General features: G+C 46.8%; 1 protein-coding gene across 5 annotated transcripts in view; it reads left to right on the forward strand.

The window, feature by feature from the left end:
* The window catches only part of LOC107078600 (uncharacterized), a 36,295-nt gene extending 19,457 nt beyond the window's left edge, over positions 1-16,838 (forward strand). For 2 of the 5 annotated variants that reach the window (XM_015357244.2, XM_015357253.2), the window contains exons 2-5: positions 3,228-3,309; positions 3,955-4,439; positions 8,367-8,420; positions 15,176-16,838. In XM_015357244.2, the coding sequence (XP_015212730.1) occupies positions 3,228-3,309; positions 3,955-4,439; positions 8,367-8,420; positions 15,176-15,301 (747 nt within the window). In that variant the 3' untranslated portion in view covers positions 15,302-16,838. Of the gene's footprint in view, positions 1-3,190; positions 3,310-3,954; positions 4,440-8,366; positions 8,421-8,872; positions 9,474-15,175 lie in introns of those variants that run through there. The other 3 variants (XM_015357274.2, XM_015357259.2, XM_015357269.2) reach the window with 3 other exon arrangements.
* The last annotated feature ends 509 nt before the right edge of the window (positions 16,839-17,347 follow it).

Below are 17,347 nucleotides of genomic sequence, written 5' to 3' on the forward strand. Positions count from 1 at the left end.
CTATTGCCAATTACAGTACCTTTCTGTGGGCGGCACAGTGCTGCGGTGGTTAGCATTGCTGCCCTGCAGCTCTGGCGTCTTGGCTTCAATTCTGAGTCCCTGTGACGATTTTGTATGTTCTCATGGGTCGAGAGACTTTCTGGTGAATTCCTGATTTCTTGCTGTGATGATGTCCAAAGACTTACTGGTAGGATAATGAGCTTGGGGAAAATTGGCCCAGCTGTGAGTGTGTGCCGTGTATGGAGTGGTGTCCTGTCTAGGGTGTATCCTGACTCGTGTCCCTTGCTTGCTGGGATTGGCTCTAGCGCTGCTGCCCTGTGATATGTTGGATAAAGGGGTTAGAAAATGATCAATGTATTTTTCTATAGCAAAACTAGGAGCTGCCTTAGAAAATAAACATTAATACCTGTCAGAGAGGATTCTGGCAGTAGTAGAACTGAAATTCCACTCATTAATCTCTGGTACTTCCTGGCACTCCTTAAGTTTGTTTAGTGCCTCAGCCCTCTTGAGCGGGCTGCCTTGGCACTGAATGGCTGCTGTGTTCAGACTCAGAGGTGCCTGGTCAATGACTGCTGGTTCAGCTGGGGCATCTCTCCGTGTTGCTTCAGAATGCTTGGCTCAGAGAACAGGCATGTGGTTATTTACCAAAAATGTAAACACCTAATCTAGGGAAGAAAAACAGTGGGCAGAATATATTGGTTTCAAAGAGAGTGGACAGGGACTGAGTCCAAATACAGTGTCCTGATGGTAGACGATAAGCTGTTTTTCTCTCTGATAGTGCTGGAGAAAAGTCTTCTTCTTTTCTAACAGCTGCAGAGCTTTCACTCCAACATGCCAAACTTGGAACAAAGGGGGTGATTTGTGACGATCTACGTGTGTACGTATGTATTATTCCTTGCTGCTCTATATGTAACTACTTGGGTTAGAATGTGGGGGGCGGTTATCATTACAAAGCTGTCCATTCTAGGTGGTGTGGGGCCGTGTTAATGACAAGGGGGAAGGGGTTAGAGGTCAAGGGTCAGGAATAGGCGAGTGGGACCAGGAAGGGAGCTGGCATGATGACTACAGTGCCACAGAGGAATGTGAGCAGTAGCAGTGCCCAAAGACTTACTGGTAGGATAATCAGCACTTTCTGAGCACACAGAATGTGTGATGCAGGCTAGGAAGATGTGAGGGAATTTTCTCTCCTCCCTGCAGTACTGCTTTTTCCACAGTTCCCTCTCGCTGTCACCTCTCTCCTCGCTGTACTGTCTGGCAAGGCTGAAACAGTAACTAGCCGTAAGGGTGTTTCAGACTTCCTCTGGTAAATTCTCTTCATGCTCTGCTCAGCCATTTCCTGCCTCTTTCATAATTGGCAATAGTGGAATAAGTTCTTCGGAATGTGCTGGAGACACATCTGATTCTCTGCGTGCTCACATATTGTAGACAGCAGCCATGGCATTTGCTCCAAGATTTCCTCATTGCCACACGTGGAAAAATGTAGCCATCTTTATTTGAAATGACGAAAAAGTCGAGTATTAGTCCAATAGCGATAAAAAAAACTAAAATAATGGCACAGCCGTTCTTGCTCCAAACAAAAAGCCAGCGCCCTTATGAAGTCTCTTTTTCAGTGCTGCAGAGATGTGAGGAATCAACACGATAAGGAGGGCTGAAACCATCTGTCAGCTCGCCTAACTCCAGGAGTGATCGTAGAATTTGAAGTGTGGCTTGTGTGGCTGAAACCACGGTTTCATGTGTCAGCTCTGCGGGCTCAGCAGAGCCTGCGATCTGCACTTCTGTTAAGAAATAACCTTGTGGCAACTTCCTTCTGTTTGCACTGAGTAACGTTTACAGAGCTGCTGTTCTCCGAAAGCGGCCTGTGCTGTGCTTTTCTGAGGTGATTACAGTACACACGCTTAACGTTATCACAGCAATCGACTAAAACTTGGGTTGTTCTGAAGCAACAGCTTCCGTAGTCAAGTGAAGCTCAAATGAAGCTCAAGCCACAGAGCTACGACTGAAGGTTAGGTAGGTTTATTAGGGTACAGAACGGGTTTACAGGCATGTGAGTCCTCGCACTGTCGCCTGTCAGCGTTGATGGAGAGTATCGGCACAAACTGGATATGTAATGTCATTGGGATTTCTAACCTAGTTTTTCTTTAAGTTGTTTAAAAAAATGTTTTCCGTACCTGTTTCATCTCTTTTTTCAGATTTGCTGGCTGTTTCAAAGTACCGTCTTTAAGGGAGCTTTAAAAAGCAGCATCCAAAATGTTTGCCTTCCTGGACAGTTTGTGTGTCCATAAAATAGGCCGAGTCTGTTTTGATCTGTCAATCTCTGTACCTGGAGTGGAGAGGCCAGGTCTTGTGAGAAGACGGAAGCAAAGACTTTGGTTTGTATTCTGTTCGTGCGCAACCTGCTTGGGGATGATGGTAACTATGGAAACAAAAGCTTCCAGGCCGAAGGCTTGAAGGTTCTTTGTGTGTGTCATCTCACCAGCTGGAAGCTCTTTCCAGGAAAGCTCCTCTCCTTGCCATATCATTCTGCCATCTCATTTGACTCATTAAGGCAGGACTCAGATCCTGATGAGTTAGAAGTTAATTGATTTGGGGATCTCATTCAGCTGTTTCTAGAAATAAACCAGGATATCGGCTTCAACAACATGGCTGGGCAGCTTGATCCATGCTCCCACCTCCCTTTGTCCAGAGAAGTGTCTCCTGTCCTGACTGGAGGATCCAGTGGTTTCTTGAAAGAAAACAGCATGTTGGCTTCAACAACATGACTATTTTGTAAAGAAGTACCTCCTGTTCTCGGTTTAAAATGCACTTCCACCTGTGCCTTCTGGTTCTTGTTTCTCCGTTTCCTCTGAGTCAGGACCAGGAAGGCTATGATTAGCAGGGCTCTCTCTCTCTCTTTTTCGACTGGAGTCGCATTTAAGCCCACTGTCCTTCTGCTAACTTGAGTTAACAAATACTCCGAGCCGCTTGGTGCCAGAGTAGTGACCTAATGGAGGCCAAGTGTTTTCTTTTTGTGTTCATTGCTGTTTTGAATTGTAAATGTGCTGATTTTCTGCTCCCAGCGGCCTGTTTTAAAAAGTGGTAGGACCTGGGATGATACTGCAGCCCCAGAGCATGCAGGACAGGCTTTACGGCCTGGCGATGTTCATATGGTAGCCCGTCTCACGTTTGATCTTCATTGCACTGCTCTGAGCAGGGGAGGAGGCTCAGCCAGTGTTTGTGTTTCCCTGCAGATCTCCTACCATGGCAGCAATGAGGGAGGGGAGAGCGAGGACTCGGAGGGGGAGAACCAGGAGCTCGTGCAGATCGACAGGGGTGAGCGTAGCAGTTCTCACGCCTGATACTGTCGGCATGTCAAAGAAATATAAAAAGAAATCCTCACAAAGGCGTCCCCTACTGGCTTTCTTGCCGTTGTAGGTAACGTATGGTCCTACACTTCAGGTGTGTTGTAAATAACATTCAGCAGCAGACTGGGGCTCAGATTAATTTGAGAATGGTGTTCAGAATAGTATACGATTGAAGACATCCCCTATTCATCTAGGTTTGAGACCTGCTAATCACACCCTTACTAGTTACCTTTACCCTTACTAATTGCTTTCCATTCAGCTCAACCAGTCTCTTCTTTTCCTTGCCTTCTCTGCTACTTAAAAATGCTCACAGTCAGCAGCTAAGGGAAATGCAAACAAAGAGGCAAGTGAGAGGGAGCTGTCTGCATGGCAGGTGGAAGGGCTTGTTATCACTTGTTATTGCTGTTACTACTCTATTACAGAACGTACTCACTTGTTATTACTTCTCTTGATGAACAGGGCTGAATATATTGGCTGTGTCTGGTCTTGAGCACTAATAAGGAGCACACTTTTACACATAGAGTTTTAGGGGTATGGAACAAGCTACCCATGGGTCGTGGGTTGGGGAGTGGCCTTCCGTACTAAAAGCTCCTCTCTTTGGTGACCCCTGCAGAGAGGAGAAGGAATTGCGGGCTGACCCCTCTAGCTACAAGCCAGCAGCACAACCAGGAGGCGCTGTCCCCGGCGCGGCTCCGCAGGCTGCGGCTGCTGCTGGACCCCGGGCTGGACCGCCACAGTTCGGAGGAGGAGCTGGAGCGCATCAGCCGGGACTTCCTGCAGCCGCCCGGGGAGGGCAGGAAGTGGAGCCTGCGGCAGGCTGGCGGGCCCGGGTGGTACGGGGAGCCGAGCACCTCCTCCAGCGACGAGGAAGTGAAGGATCTCTGCGAGCTGGCGGAGCGCGACCCCTGCCTGGCCACCTCCTCCAGCCCCGTGCTCTTCAGTGCCTCCCCGCCACACAGACTCAAGCCCCTGGTCCGGGGTCAGGCCCGGCCCATCATCCTGGCTCATCTGGACCAGCCAGCGCCGTATAGACGACACCGGCACGGCTCCAGAGGGGAGCAGCGAAGGCCCAGCTTGGACCTAGAGAAGATGCAGCAGGTACAGTCTGGGGTTCGATTCTTTGCTTTCTTCCTCCTTCCCTCCCTGCTATTGTTTGTGACCTCCATCGCCCTTGTGCAGCTTTTTTGTTTTCCTTAGCAATCTCTCTCCTCTTTCCTCATGCCTTTCCTAGGAATGGTAGACCTAAAGGCCGTTTTTTTCCCATGTTTTCCTGAAGTAGAAAGGACAACACCAATGAGTGCAGAGATATTTGTGTCCCAGGTGAGGGGGCTGGGGGTTGTTCGAGGTGGGTAACCCCAGTTAGGACTCCCAAGATGGCCCCCTCTGCCCCAGCTGTCGCTGTTGAAGAAGACGGCAGTTGGGAACAGCGGCTTGTGCTGCAGATGCAGAGCGCTGCCCTTCGCCAAGGTGGGGCTGGAAACGGGGCTGTCCCCTCCGAGCGGGGCACGCCGCCCCTGCTAGCGTGTGGTCCCCCGGGGGGCTGGGGAAGAACGGCAGATGTCCTCTCTACCCCTGCGAAAGCTGAAGAGACTGAAAGCAGGGCCAAACCTAACAATAACTCAGAAGCCGGCCGGTCCCGCGGCCTTCAGATCCAACAGCCTCCAGGGTCCAGGCTGACAGACGAGGGGTTGTGGGGGGTCCATATGTCTCTGGGAGAGTGCGGAGAGGCTGAACAGATGACGGGGTGTCGGGGGGCGATGAGTGGCGGCAGGCCCACAAAGCGGGGACCAGGGGGCCGCCCAGTCAAGTGGAATGGGATGGATGGAATGGGACAATAGGGGGCCCGTGTGGCGGCTTCGCACGCAGTCTCACGTTAACCCTTCGTTACCCCTTCTCTGTGCGCAGTCTTGGAGGAAGGGGTGTCTTTGAAGCAACTTGCCAGTCAGGCTCGCTGTGAGCCAGTACTGGGAATGACACGATGTCTGCATCTGCTGGCATTGTATAATAGGGGAAAATACTTGTTGGAGGTCGTCTGCATGGCACATGTCACGAGGTGGGCTAAAAAATCTGTGGTTCATCGTGTTGTAACGCGTGACGAAGCACCTTTGTGTGAAGTGTGGCGTATCTGAGTGCTCTATGTTATTGCTGCAGCCCAATCCACCTCCCCCACTTGTATTCTGCGAGGCGCAGAGCAGACTCTGAAGACGCTCTGGCCAGGCCCCGAGCCAGTGACACCCGACCCCCTCCCCCACACCACCTCCCCGCACCTCCTCAGTTTTGCGTTACCAGATCTGCACTAGTTTAGCTGGAGGACAGCCTTCTAACCTCTCAGAAAGAAGGTGTCTGGATGGGTGTTTCTCTGATTTTGTGTTTTATTTATTTTTTGTAAAAGAAAACGGTGAAATCTTGAAATCCCTGAAGCCAGCGTTGCTTTAACACCCGTTGCCTGGTGGCTGGGGAACATGCACATTGCAAACTATGCTGTGCTATCCTGGAAATCGGTCAAAAAAGAGCAGCCAGAATAAATTCAAGACTGAAAGTTGTGTGTCGCACAGTGCGTGTGGATGTGCTAAAAAGCAGAGAGGCTTTTGGAGCTCAAAACGCAGAAAAGCTCATTTAAATTGTGGCTGCTTTATACTTGAAGTGGAAAACAGGACACACACTTTACAAGCTGATTTAGGATTGAAAAGATACTGAGTATGTGGAACAACTTACCAAGCTATGCTATGGAAGCTGACTCACTGGAATGCGTCAAGAAACAGCCTGACGGGATAACTAATCAATCTTGTGAGGCTGCGTGGAGCCTGAGACACTCTTACTTTGAGCTTGGTTGGTTTTGTTTGCAGAAGAAGAACTATTAGGATCAGCACAAGCAAACACAGGCCCAATTTTCTTCACACGTCCTTAATTTCTTAAAAAAAACGCAAAACAAATGTGTTTCCAATGGCATACTGGTTTTACCCATTCAGGTTTTACAAGGATGGTTCTGCACACATTTCTAAGAATAACAGAAAGGGTGTAAATGACAGCAGGTCATTCGACGCATCTAAAATTTCATCCAGTCATTTCCTAAAACCGCTCTGAGTATGTGCCTCAACCACCTGCCTGTGAAACCTGTTCCAGACACCTACCACTCTTTGGGTAAAGACATTGTGGCCCCATCCTAAAATAAATCACTTTTAGTTTTATTGACCTTGCTTCCCTACCGTGTGTGAAGTAGTCCCCCGAGCTGACACTTAAGATTTCATCTGCTTAGTTCGGATTCCATTATATACTGCAGAGATTTAGCTCCGTTAAACCTGTCCATGTCTGACCATCCCTGATGCGAGGTTGACACCAGCACGTCAGGATCCTGTTGTAGGGATGAAGTCGGGGGGGGGTCCATGTACCGTTGTTCAGCTGAGAAACAAATTACGGAGTGCCATGATCAAGCGCAGATGCACACAGATTGATGCTGGCTTTATAGGATGGAGGTCACAGAAGCTGGTTATACCTCTTCCTTGGTGCTATACTGAGCCACAGGACACATGGAGGTCCTGTAATGGGAGGCCCCATTTTTGTTTGGATTACACAGATGAGAGTATGTGGTAGGGGACTGCAAATATAGAGAGGGATCATTATGATTTGGGGTACTGCGGAAGGCCAGATCTGTCCATAAATTTTATACAATATAATCGTGACAGCAGTGGCAACTTAATTGATCCGAGGATCACATCCAGCCATTTCTTGAAATTACAGTATGGCTACGTAGCTTGTCCCATGATCCCACAATCCCTTGTGTGATGAAGTTCCTCCTTATCTCAGTTTCCACTTGTACCCTCTAGAACATGCTAGTATATAACATATAATACCACTTCCTCCTGTACAACTCCATCTCTCTATCCACTGAACCGATTCCAGAGCAGTAAGTCTCCCGAGTACTGTCATATTAAAATGAACAATGTTCATTTGTTGGCACAGTCTGCTGTGTTAGATTCTGCATGATGCACAAGGTCTGGCGGCCAAGAGTGGATATTCTGCTGCTCCTTTTTCTGCCTGGTGTTGTGTCCCAGCAGTAAAATATCTGTGAGCATTTTAGTACTGTATGCTGGTGTTCTTCACGAGAGGGTGTGACTTAGCTGCGTGGTGGGATTCGGTGCTTTGTGCGACACTAGTTTTGCGTCCCCAATTAATTTCGACTGTCAGCTTAATCAATGCCCCTTGTAGACCTTTACTTAACAAACTGTACTGTACTTGTTTGTTCAACTGAATACATGTTAATGGTTTAGGAAACATGGAGAGTTGTAATTTGAGTAAAGACAATAAAAAAATACATAACAGGATATTCAGCGGTGCAGATAATGTACACTACCCCTTGAGTTCAACAGCCACCGAATCTTCTTACTGGTGTAGGGGGAGGAGATTACACTTATAACAGTTTACAGGAATAGTGTGGAAGACAGTCAATCTAATAAAGTGCAGGGAAGGCACAAGAATGTAAGTGCATGGTGTAAGCAGGGTAAATATGTAGAAATACCAGGAGAGCCTGGTCAGCCCTCACGGAAAATAAAGCAGCTGCATCTTTCTTTTTCTGCTGCTTGCTGAGCCTTTTCCAGTGGGTGAAAGCTCTGTGGGATGAAGCGGTAATCACGCAAACTGCAGACCTGTCTGGGGTGGAAATGAAAAACCCCTCCATGCCAGGGCATCGTTCAGCAGCTGGGCTGTGTTTGTGGGAACAGCTCAGGAAGGAGTGCAGGGCAGGAAATGAGCCTTATTAAAAGTCTGAATGGAGATGCGGGGAGTGGGGAAATGTAATGGCCCGGTTCAGATCTGACGTGATATCGGAGGTCATGCAGCCCTGCCTGTGAAATGACATTAGTGATGTTAGCGATAACATGGGCGACTGTAACTGGGTGTAAACTGAGATTAGTCCCGGCAGAAAGTTCTCCCTAGAAATCCAGAATGGGGTACAGTGTGCTTATTCTGCATGTTGGTGCCTAATCCCTGCCTCTCAGTTTGTCTTTATTTTTTTATTTTTTTTTTTAGAAAATGTTTCTTAAGAAGAACTGTGGCGGGAAAACAAGAACAGTTAAAATCTGGGTAAGTGTTGAGTTGTTGCTCTTTTGGTGTAAATTTGTACGGCTCTGGACATTTCCAGTGCATGGAATCCAAGTGATCCAAGGGAACCAACTGTTTGGAAGAAACGAGAGAGCGATAACACTGCCCACTTCCTTTAAAGACTTAGCTGCGTGGTACGTGCCCTGTCCCTCTTGCTGGACGGAGTAAAATCAAAGTTGCCAAATGCATCAACTACTCTACCCCCTCAGCCTGGAGAGGGTTACAAAATCACTTCTAAACATTTGGGGCTCCATACATTCACTGTTAGATAAACGTGGAAAATATTCAGGACCACAATGAATCTGCCCAGGAGCAGTTGTTCTGCCAAGGTCTCCCTAAGAGAAATCCAGAAAGTCATCTAGGAAGTCACAAAGAACCCCAAAGTTGCATCTAAGGATCTCCGCTAACGTCAGTGTTCATGCCTCAACCCTCAGGAACAGACCGAACGGGAATGGTTTTCATGGGAGGACAGCCAGGAAGAAAGCACTGCTCTCTAAGAACATTGTCACACGTCTCAAGTTCACCAAAGAGCACCAGGACGATCCACAGGGCTACTGGAAGAGTGTTCTCTGGACAGATGAGTCAAAACTTGACCTTTTTGATTAAAGTGAGAAACGGTTTGTGTGACGAAAACCAAACTTCCAACAGAAGAAGCTCATCCTGACTGTCAAGCAGGGTGGTGGAGTATCATGGTTTAGGGCTGCTTTGCTGCCTCAGGATCTGGGCAATTTGCCATCTTTGACAGAACTATGAATTTGGAGTTCTGTCGGCACATTCTGGAGGAGACTGTCAGGCCTTCCATTCATCAGCTGAAACTGAGCCGAAAGTAGAAAGTGCAATGCAGCCATTCGGAGTCAGTGATCCTAAACATACCAGCAGCACTGCTAAAGAAGAACTCTTGCCTTTGGATTGGACAAGTCAAAGTCCAGACCTAAAAAAGTTATTGCAGGACCTGCTGTAACTGTTCATGCAAGGGGAACACTCAGCTGTCATCTGACTGGAAGCAGTTCTGTAATGAATAAAGGGCCAAAATGACTAATTACTAATACAAGTTCTGATCATTGGTGTTGAGGGAGCTGTCAACAGGTACTGAATCCAAGGGTTCACATATTGAAACACATGAGGATATTTACTGTTGGATCATGTTTTTAAATAATCCAGATATATCTTATGTCTATGTGTTATGTCTTTTGATCTGGTTTTCCTCTTCTTTTACTAAGACTTTCATGAGGATCTAATTATGTTTTAGGACTAAATTATAGCAGAATACAGACCAGCCCAGGGGGTTCACAAACTTTTTCACGGCTCTGTATTTGAATGAAACCCAAGAGTGTAGCTCGAGGCTCTTGCCAGCACAGGTCCTGAGCTGAGTAAGTGGAGAACTGCTCGAACAGCTTGAGAAACTCTGAGGGAAGGGGTTTTGGCAGTGTCCTGTGTGTTTCCAGATGGATTAACAGAATGGGGAGCTGGTGAGATATGACGTTGGTGTCCGTGTGGATCGTTCGGAGCTGTGTGAACTTCCTTCCCTGTGAATAGCACACGTGTGAGACTCATGTGGGCGACTCTGCTTGCGTCAGCACTAGTTCTGTTCGTGCCCAATGGCAGACCAGGGCCACGCGCAAGCAGACGCACACGCGTTGTTTCTCATCCGACTGATATTTACTGTTCTGCACGCCACCGGAATTAAACTCCACACTGGAGGAAAATAGACTCTTTTGTTTAAATAGAATTTGGTTGATAAAAAAAAAAGTCAGTTCGATTGTGGGGGGGGGATTTAAAATCTTTTCGGGGACAGTTTCTCATTGTTTTCCCCCGCGGTGAGCACATACAGTATTCAGTGATGTTAACTGGTGTTAACCTTCTTAGTCGTGCCTCTGAAGAGCTAAAATAAAAATTGGCCAGTGGCAATGCTGTGCATGGGAAACAGCTGTACTGGGTGGAGTCCGTCAGTGATGTGCGTTTTGAGATCACCGAAGAGCAGTTTTTGTGTCTTTGACACACTGCCAGGGACAAAACAAGCCCAGAATGTCAGAGTACCAGAGTAGTACTTTTTCTGAAGATTCACTTCAGTCTTTCTTTCACCCAGACCCATAATTCTGTGCACTGAACTGAAAGTAGGCGAATGTTCTTTCATTTCATCGCCTCAACTTCTGTTTAGATTACATGCCTGGAAAAGATAGACGTACCCCAAAACCAAAGACCCCAGCAGTTTTTGTGATTTCGTTTTTGCATGGTTGTGTGAACCACTTAATCAACCCCTGACAGTGTCTGGCCCCCCTCATGGCACCAGGAATAGTCTTGTCCTTCCTCTTGAGTGTCTGTCCCCGAACTGAATGAGGCCCAGCCCAGCACAGCCCTGTGGAGAACCAGGAGAGATTTCTGATAACACATGGAGTTTGCTGTATCCCAGCCCCCAGCCCACCGCACTGGGCAAATTGGGCAGAAAACATATGGTTCCTTTTTGAGGCTGGCCTCTTTGCAATGCATTTGCAATGGCTAATGATAACCATATCATACACTGGGGTACTGTATGAGGTCTAAACAAAAAAAAGTATGACACTTGTAGGCTAGGCCATCTGTGTGTCCTGTAGCCATATTGAAACAGTTTGGTGAAATCATCTGGACTCGGGTCTTGAGACATTTTAATGAAAGATGTTCTGTGTATCTTTACCCCTTATCCCTTGTTTTAAAGTGTGCAAAGTGTTAATCTCGCAAAGTTCATCAACAGACTCCAGGTTCTTGTCTATGGTAGGTACTTCCTGTCGGGGCAGGGGTGAGGGGTGCAGTTGTGGGCTCGTTCAGAGGGTTGCCCCAGGATCAGGCGTGTCGGAGTTGAGACTGCGGGTGGGAATGAGGGGAATGAGAATGAAGGGTGGATGTTGGATTTAGAAGAGCACACCTTGCTGCAGCTCCTTCGCAATACAGCCTGATACAGAGACAAGAAGAGGCTTGGGGCAGCACGGTGGAGCAGTGGTCAGCAGTTGGGCCCTGGGTTCAACTCCTGGAGTACTGTCTTTGTGGAGTTTGGTTGTTTTCCCTGTGTTTGTCTGGATTTCCTCCAGGTGCTCCAGTTTTCTCCCACATTCCAAAGACATACTGTTAGGTTAATTGGCTTTTGGGAAAATTGGCCCTGGTGCACTTTTGTCTGTGCACCTGAGGTGTGCTGTGATGGACTGGAGTCCTCTCCAGGCTGTATCCTTTCTTGCACCTTCCATGCTTCCCAGGATAGGGTACGGACGTCTGTGACCCTGGATTGGATAAATGGTTTTTAAAATTGATGTAGTGTGAATGAGAGGCTAATTCCACCCTGAAATTTGTTTGGCTTGCTTTGGCCTCTGGATCCCTTCTGTGTGTTTTGTTTCCTTCTACTTTTCAGCATATTAACCTCTACAGCCTCCTCCCAGATCACCACTCAAACCTCATCAGGAATTATGTGAGCCCATTTCTTAAATCGCCCAGAGTTTGGGCCACAACAGCTGGATGAGAACTCTGTTCTGGGCACCCACAACTATTTGTGTAAAGTAGTGTTTACTGCTCACTGTTCAAAACAAATTCTTATTTAGTTTCTAGTTGTGACTACATGTATGCTTTCCGCTACTGAGTGTAAAACAGTTCCCTGTGATAATGCTGTCTATATCCTTGAATCAAATCTCCTCTTCTGTAGTGGAATATGTCCTAGTTACAGTACAGAGGGTAGGATGTTGATTAAAGCAGATCTCAGGACAGCCTTGGGGGGCGTGAGACTGGATCAATCCATACGATAAGCCAGCTTGGTTTTTGATAGATGTAGATGTTGTTTCTGGGGAAAAAAAAAGTTTGCAATCCAACACAAGTCTTGCAACAAAAACAGGTTCAGGAAACCGTGTTGAATAACATTATGGGGGGAGGCTGTGAGACTCATAGCTACATTCGAACTGCTTCCATTTGAACTTTTTCAACTTTTTGGTTGTTGCAAATTGCAGATGGTTAAGTTTTAAAATCCGTCTCCTTTTGGGGCGATTTGTCCCGGAGAGAGAGAGAGAGCCCCATGTGCTCTCCTGGGCTGAGGCACAATCAGATAAGGAGCTCTGTCCTATCGTCCATCGGCACATTCCTGGCTGACCGCGAGACGCAGCGCCATCAGCGACTGTTCAGGCCAGAGAAAGCGTGGTGTCCGTGCCAAGTCAACAAGCCATTTCCTGCTGATGAAAATGACTCGGGGGCTAATTTTAGAAACGATCTGATCAGCTCAGCCTGCTTCTTCCATAAACTGGCCTCTCCAGTTTCAAAAAGCTTTGTTGCAAGCCTGTTTTTTTTTTAAATAAATGATTCATCCTTGATTTAACTGGATCAGAGCATGTTCTTGATCGAATGGTCTCATTAATGTTTAGGAGCTTGTATAGTTGTCCCCAACACAGCACTATTTTCAGGCTTGTTAAAGGAAAAGTGTTTAGCTACTTTAGTGTATAAAAATATAGTATGTGACTGGAGACTGTGCTTCCAGAAATGAACCTTTCTCTTCAATTTCTGGAGAATTTCTGCTGATAAATTCAGTCTCTTGAGATACAGAGCAGTTTTTAAATTGTGCAGCTGGCTGCCTGGAGAATATAGGTATTTGGAATGTGCAAATTCAATACCAAATGACAGTACCACAGACATTCTCGGCTGTTGACGATTCTGAACAAATTCGTAATGTAGTACGCCAGTCTGTCCTTGTGTGGTTAGCATACCTAAATGTATTCATGGAGATTACAGCTTTATCCAGTACTGGATAGCAGGGAAGCCGGTGCCCATCCCAACAAGTAACGGGTACAAGGCAGGATATGTCCTGGATGAGTTGCCAGTCAGTCGCAGGGCACACCCAGACACAGATACACACACTCACACCAAGGCTAGTTTTCCCAGAAGCCAATTAACCTCTGTCTTTAGCCTGTGGAAGGAAACCAGAACACCCAGAGGAAACCCACACAAACACAAGGAGACATCCACACAGACAGCACCACAGGAATTGAACCCAGGGATCCAGTGCTGCCAAGCAGCAGTGCTAACCACTGCACTACCGTTGGCTAAAATAGAGAGGAAAATTGACACTGGGACCTGCATGTGCCACCAAATGTAAATGTCAGTGAGCAACTCTTTTCAATAATTGGGCTAAAGCAAGCTCATTTAAAACTGGCATAGACATGCTGATTGCTTGTAGTGTAATCACTCATGAACCAAGTGTGGAGGATGCACATCGTGACCTCGCTCTGCATAAGCTCTTAATCTGGGGAAGAGCAGAGCTATAGCTGGCTATTAATACTGCACCCATTAAGATAATAACATTAACCTCTTATACCTGCTGGCCCTGGAGTGTCCTGTGATGGACTGCTCTAGCTGCAGTTCGTGATGGAGGATGTAGGTGCAGCACTGTGCCAGTGTGAACTATTATTACCATAATTACCAGTATTTTTTACAGCTTTATTGGGAGTGAAGGATGTGCCGAGTAACACTTGGTAAAAGACACAAGTCTTTCCGTGTAGGAACCCCTGAGGCCAGAATGAATGAAACGTCCCTCACAAATTCAAATCTCAAGTCTCTTAAGTGGACTAAGAGTGGTATCTTGAAGCTTGTTACACTAATTAAATTAATATAAAATCGGAGCCAGCTGGCTCCAAGATCCTGCTGTTTTGAAAGATCGTTCACAGTGTTGGCTTGGTAGTGCTGTGTGATTGTTACTGTGCTGGCACCGTTCAGAGCTCGGCTCGATACTGTCATAGCATGACTTCAGCACATAGAAACGATCCCCTCTAGTCATCTGAATGGTCTGATCTCATCGTGAATAGTTCAGAGGCCGGCTGACCCGTCTCCATGGGGCCGTGGAGGGGGTCTCCGAGACCATGGGGGTGGAGATGTGTGAGGCAAATTGAAAAATTATGGAAGAGAAAAGCCATCCTAATTTACTACACTTGGGCTGTGTCTGCACCAGCAGCCAACAAAGCGTTTCCTTCTAAATATGGAATACAACTTTCTGAACCATGCTTACGGATAGGGGAATACCATTAATGCAATTATAGAACAGAAGACAGACCTGCTCGAAACAAAGCGTTCCTTTTACATCCAGCTAAAGTGAGGGTAATAAAATATATTGATCTATAGATACATTGGACAAATGTTTCTCATTACACCGAGTTCTGCTTGCTTTCCTGCATGCTCTGCTAACAGTCCTGGAGAGGCCGGGTTTACAGAAGGGTAGATTCAGGGTACCATTGTGCAGCGAGCAATTGGCGCTGAAGAGCTGCACACCTCAGGTAAAGACAAAGAGATCTTGACCGGTACACCAGGCGTGATTTCCAGCCACTGTGTGACCAGCAGGGTCCAACAAACTGTGGCTTTTACCATGGAGGGATTCAGGACTTCTGCTGCAGGAAAACATTGGCATCCTAGATTATCCTTACACACGCATCACACCTTCCACCTTCTCTCAGACTGAGACTTTCTTTTTTAAATCCTCTCTGCTCATTTACAGATTCCAGCTTTTTCCACCTCTTTCCCAGTTCCCCTTCTTCTTGCTCATAGTCTTTTTCACTGCCCAGTCTCACCTACTCAGGCCTCTGACTGAAATTCCCCTTCGTTCCCCCTCCTCTGTCCTCCTGTGCTTTTATATCCCTGCTGCCTTCCTTTTTCTCCTGCGCGCCTGAAAGACAAGGTTGTGTTTCTTCTTTCGTGGAATTAACCTCTGCGCGCTCCTTCATGGTCAATCCTCTGCTTTCTTTCAGGGTTCGAACAGCAGCCGCTCCCTTCCCAGGTACACCTACGACCCTTCGACCTTCGCCTTCCGCTCGCTGAGCACTGCCCCTCCCTGTAGCCCCCGGACCCCCCCAGAGGAGCCTCCCTGTGCTTGAGGTGGAGGAGCCCCCACCTCCACCCTGAGACAAAGACATCCCAGGAGGAGAACACAACTTTGGGCTCACTTCGTCCTCCCAGGAACCTTTCCATCGGGAAGGTTACTTTTAATATTAGTTAGGATCTGATTAAAAACAAAAAACAAAAGCAATGAAGTGTCTTGCAAACCAGATTGCTCTCTCTTTCTCAGGAATCTCATATAAGCTCAGCAGTAAACAGAGTGGAGTTATATACAGAATTACACAGAAACCAGCAGGAACCAGATTCCACCCCTTCCCTCAGGGTCTGGATCAAGACTGTTTAGAAACACGCAGGCGGAGAAGGATTTGGTCCTACGATCTGTCTGCCTTTCAAGGGAAGCATTACTCCTCCCTTTCAAAGCAGGCCAGCTGCATGAATCAGCCGGCTTCAGCTGCCAGCCTACGATCGTTTCAGATCTCTTAGTTACTGTATTTTCCGTCTGCTGCCCTTTGCCTCCGAAGAAATCCTGCTGGCATCCCGTAGGATTGGAGCAAGACCGCAGAAGAGTGGCCTGCCCAGCGGCAGGGAGAAGGGATTTTGAAGAAAGCCGTCAGGACATCGGGTAAAGCAGTAACTGCTGCATTCAAACCTGCCACCTTGCTGTGGGGCACTCACGAAGCACAGGGGAATTGATGAGGGTGTGCTGCAGGGGCTTGAGAAGTGGCTCAGGAGCTCCCTGCAGTGTACCTGAAGGCGCTAACAAAACAATCACGCCTTGTTCTAGACTAGGGGGTAAGCATTGTGTCAGCTCATGGGTAGGGACACACTCAGTGCTGGTCACAGACGGGTTTCATCTAGATTGGAATTTGAATTTGAGTGAGGGACACTAACCTCTTGAAGATAAAAGAAGCTTGCTAGTAAAAAAATAAATTCTCCCACATTTCTGAAGTAGACACTTCTTTACACCGCACTACCCTCAGAACAACAGTGTTTCAACTTAAAAGTGACATTCATACAATCTGCATTTTTCACATTTCCCTTAAAGCGAATGCACCTTAACAATTCTACAGTAATAAGATTTATAGTAATGATATACACAAAACCATGCTTGGATAAAACCACACATTTGTTGCCGGTCACCATTACTTGTGACTTTGTGGAGTTAACAGCAAAAGCTAATGTATGAACAAGGCCTTTGTCACCAGTGACGACGCAACGTGAAAGAAAGTGCACTATGGACTTATGCAGCTTGCCTGCTCTCACCCTCCGATCTTTTGCCGTCACACACAGAGGAGACAATCCAATCACCGAGGGCTGGCCCAGTTGTGTAAGTGAATGTGGAGCTTGTAAAAGTTGATGTACAGTATGCAGATGAATGAACATAAGATGTACTGTATTTATGCAGATAAATGCAAATGTATGACAATGCAAATGTATGAAGATCAAATGCTTAAAGTGTTACAAGGTAATGGTTTGAGGCAATGTTGTACTATCAGAAAGAAGTCATTATTTTTTTCCTTCCCTGTGAAAGTGTCGCATATATTCCAAAGTAAAAATATATGACTTATGACCACATGGGTGGAGCTCTTCCCTGTTTCATTTGTACATGGGCTGGGTGCAGCGGTGTTTGGGATGGCAGAGGGACTTGGGTGTAAACAATTCTCTTCATCGATGGATTATCCATACTTCTGAAAGGTAAGTAATAAGGAAGGTTACAAACAAGATAAGGCCCATCTAGCCCAACTGTTAGTCAGTACTTACAATAATTGATCTGAGAATCTCATCTAGCCTTTTCTTGAAAAAATCAAGTGTACTGGCTTTAACAACATGTCTGGGTAGTTTGTTTCACACTCCCCACAACCCTTTGCTTAAAGAAGTGCTTCCATTGTGTTTTATTGTTCATTATGAAGAAGTCTGCCAGATTGACTTTGTTGAAGCCATGTGAGGTAGCTCACATTAGAGGCACTGGTACTCAGTAGGGAACAGATCAAAGTCACAACCCACACACACATCTTACAGTCAGACTGCTCTTTATTGGCTGGAACAATATGTACAACACCAGCTTGTGTCAGGTGCAGCACCAG

Source organism: Lepisosteus oculatus, chromosome 2 (assembly GCF_040954835.1).
Source record: "Lepisosteus oculatus isolate fLepOcu1 chromosome 2, fLepOcu1.hap2, whole genome shotgun sequence".
Classification (NCBI taxonomy): Eukaryota; Metazoa; Chordata; class Actinopteri; order Semionotiformes; family Lepisosteidae; genus Lepisosteus; species Lepisosteus oculatus.